General features: G+C 46.3%; 1 gene segment (V, D, J or C); it reads left to right on the top strand.

Moving 5' to 3' along the window:
- The first annotated feature begins 1,847 nt into the window (after window positions 1–1,847).
- On the top strand, window positions 1,848–2,356 carry LOC106727433. The segment is given in 2 exon segments: window positions 1,848–1,940; window positions 2,025–2,356. Coding segments are annotated over 2 exon segments (378 nt in total).

Here is a 2,356-nt window from a genome sequence, read left to right as displayed (position 1 = left end):
CTGGTGCCTTCCCCTGATCAGCCCGGTCGCCTCCCACAAAGGGAGGCCAGACTGTGGCTTAAGCCCGCTCCCCAAGGGGAGCAGGGAGTAGGACATCCCCTGAGGGCTCAGAGTATGTGATAGGGGGCAGGCTGGGCTGAGGGACCCCCCCTCCAGTGCACAAATTTTTGTGCACCAGGCCTCTAGTCCTAATAATAAAAGGCTAATATGCAAATCAACCAAATGGTGGAAAGACCAGCAGAATGACTGGTCACTATGACAGGCACTGACCACCAGGGGGCAGACACTCAATGCAGAAGCTGCCCTCTGGTGGTCAGTGCAATCCCACACGGGGAGCTACAGTTAGCCAGGGTCATGGCTGGCGAGCGCAGTGGAGGTGCTCCTGCCTCTGTGGCAGCACTAAGGACATCCCCCAGGGGGCCCAGACTGTTAGAGGGCGCAGGCCAGGCTGAAAGACCGCCCCCCTCCCCCCAATGCATGAATGTCATGCACCTGGTCTCTAGTTTTACATAAAATTATGATTACTCAATTTTGCAATGTCGAGTCTACTTAACTGGTGTCTTTGTACTTGCAAAGATGTTTGTACATAATGTTAATCCATTTTATTAATGAAATGAATGACCCATGAGATTAAAATAGTGTCACCCACACATCTACTCCAACATTTATTATATAACATATATAAAAATTTTATTGTTTTATCTTTATTATAGACAGCATTAGAGATGTGCTCCCCTATTTTCCCCAATTTGCCCCCCTCCACCTTGTTCCCCAAACACAATAATGATGAATTGAACATTAATATAAGTAAAATCAATTGTGCCACCAAATACTCCATCATGGAAATTAAATAACTAGCTTAGCAGGAGTATATCTTTCTGAATAATGTGCCTGATGGGAAAATGTGTTCATTATACATCAAGGTGTTGTTGTATGTTATGGGGGCGAGCCCAGCACCCTCTGACCACAGTGAGAATCCCCAGAGATGGGGCAGTGGGAGACTGGGAATGAGGGTTACATGACAATGTTGAAGTTCCCTTTCCTGTGAGAAAATGTATGCTAGGAATTCTCCAGTTTCCCTCACTTAAACCCCAACATCACTGATAACACTAGACTGAGAAATCAGGTCACTTAATAGGCTGCCATATCATTTCAACATATAAAAGATTCTCAATTGTGCATATGCATAATCACTGCTTTCATTTATTATCTCTTCTCCAGGTTAAAACATGATTCTTTCTGATGTGATTAGTTTGAGATCTTTGCAATATTCCCTGTGCTTCCATAAGGAAAGAGTTTGCACAGTGTGATATAACTCAATAAAAAGTTCCAACATCAAGGATCAAGGGTCTCCCTTTCTGGTGCTTGTGAAGCAGTTACTCATATCAAAGTGAAGAAATGAAGAAAACATGGCATTAAAGATGGCTGTTCTTTTTAATATTTTTACACTAAAGTAAACAAAATTAAAGTATAAAATGACAATGCTATATGTAAGTGTTGGATTTCAGAAGCTAAACAAGTGCTAAACTCTATTAAATTTGTTTGAAAGATTAATGAGAACTTACCAATGTAACATATTCATCTAGTCCAACATTTCTTCTTATGCTCAGGTGAGGTTGTCCTTGACTGAATTCCAATCAGCTTAATGACCCAAGTGGACAAAGTCCCTGACTTACATGGTGGATGAGGTCAAGAGAAGATATGCCCCCACATGGGCCCCAGAAAGGCCAGGGCAGTTTAGCCTCAGACCCCACACTTATAGGAAAGTCTGCCCCACATGCAAATTTCTCTTTAAGCTCCAGAGTAAATCCTCTCCTGTGCTGTGCAGGCTCACAGCTCTCTCCTCACATAGGGCTAAGGTCTCTGGGAAGGCAGAGCTGTGGTCTAGAAGAAGATGAGGCTGCTGGGTCTTCTCCTGTGTCTGGTGACAGCCCCCCAAGGTGAGAGTCTCAGGGGTCAGACAGGGGTCATGGGATGGCTGTGACTGCACATGACTGACAGGGACTGATGCTCCTTTTCCCCAGGTGTCCTGCTCCAGGTGCAGCTGCTGGAGTGGGGCCCAGGACTGGTGAAGCCCTCGCAGACCCTCTCCCTCACCTGCGCAGACCATGGAGTTTCCATCACAACCAGTGGTTACTGCTGGAGCTGGATCCGCCAGACCCCGGGGAAGGGGCTGGAGTGGATGGGGTGCATATGCCATGATGGAAACACTTACTACAGCCCCTCCCTCAAGAGCCGAACCTCCATCTCCAGAGACACATCCAAGAACCAGGTCTCCCTGCAACTAAGTTCTGTGACTACAGGCGACACGGCTGTGTATTACTGTGCAAGAGACACAGTGAGAGGCAGTCAGTGA

This window comes from Myotis brandtii, unplaced genomic scaffold (assembly GCF_000412655.1).
Source record: "Myotis brandtii unplaced genomic scaffold, ASM41265v1 scaffold4225, whole genome shotgun sequence".
Taxonomy (NCBI): domain Eukaryota; kingdom Metazoa; phylum Chordata; class Mammalia; order Chiroptera; family Vespertilionidae; genus Myotis; species Myotis brandtii.
This window is presented reverse-complemented; position numbering and strand designations above follow the sequence as displayed.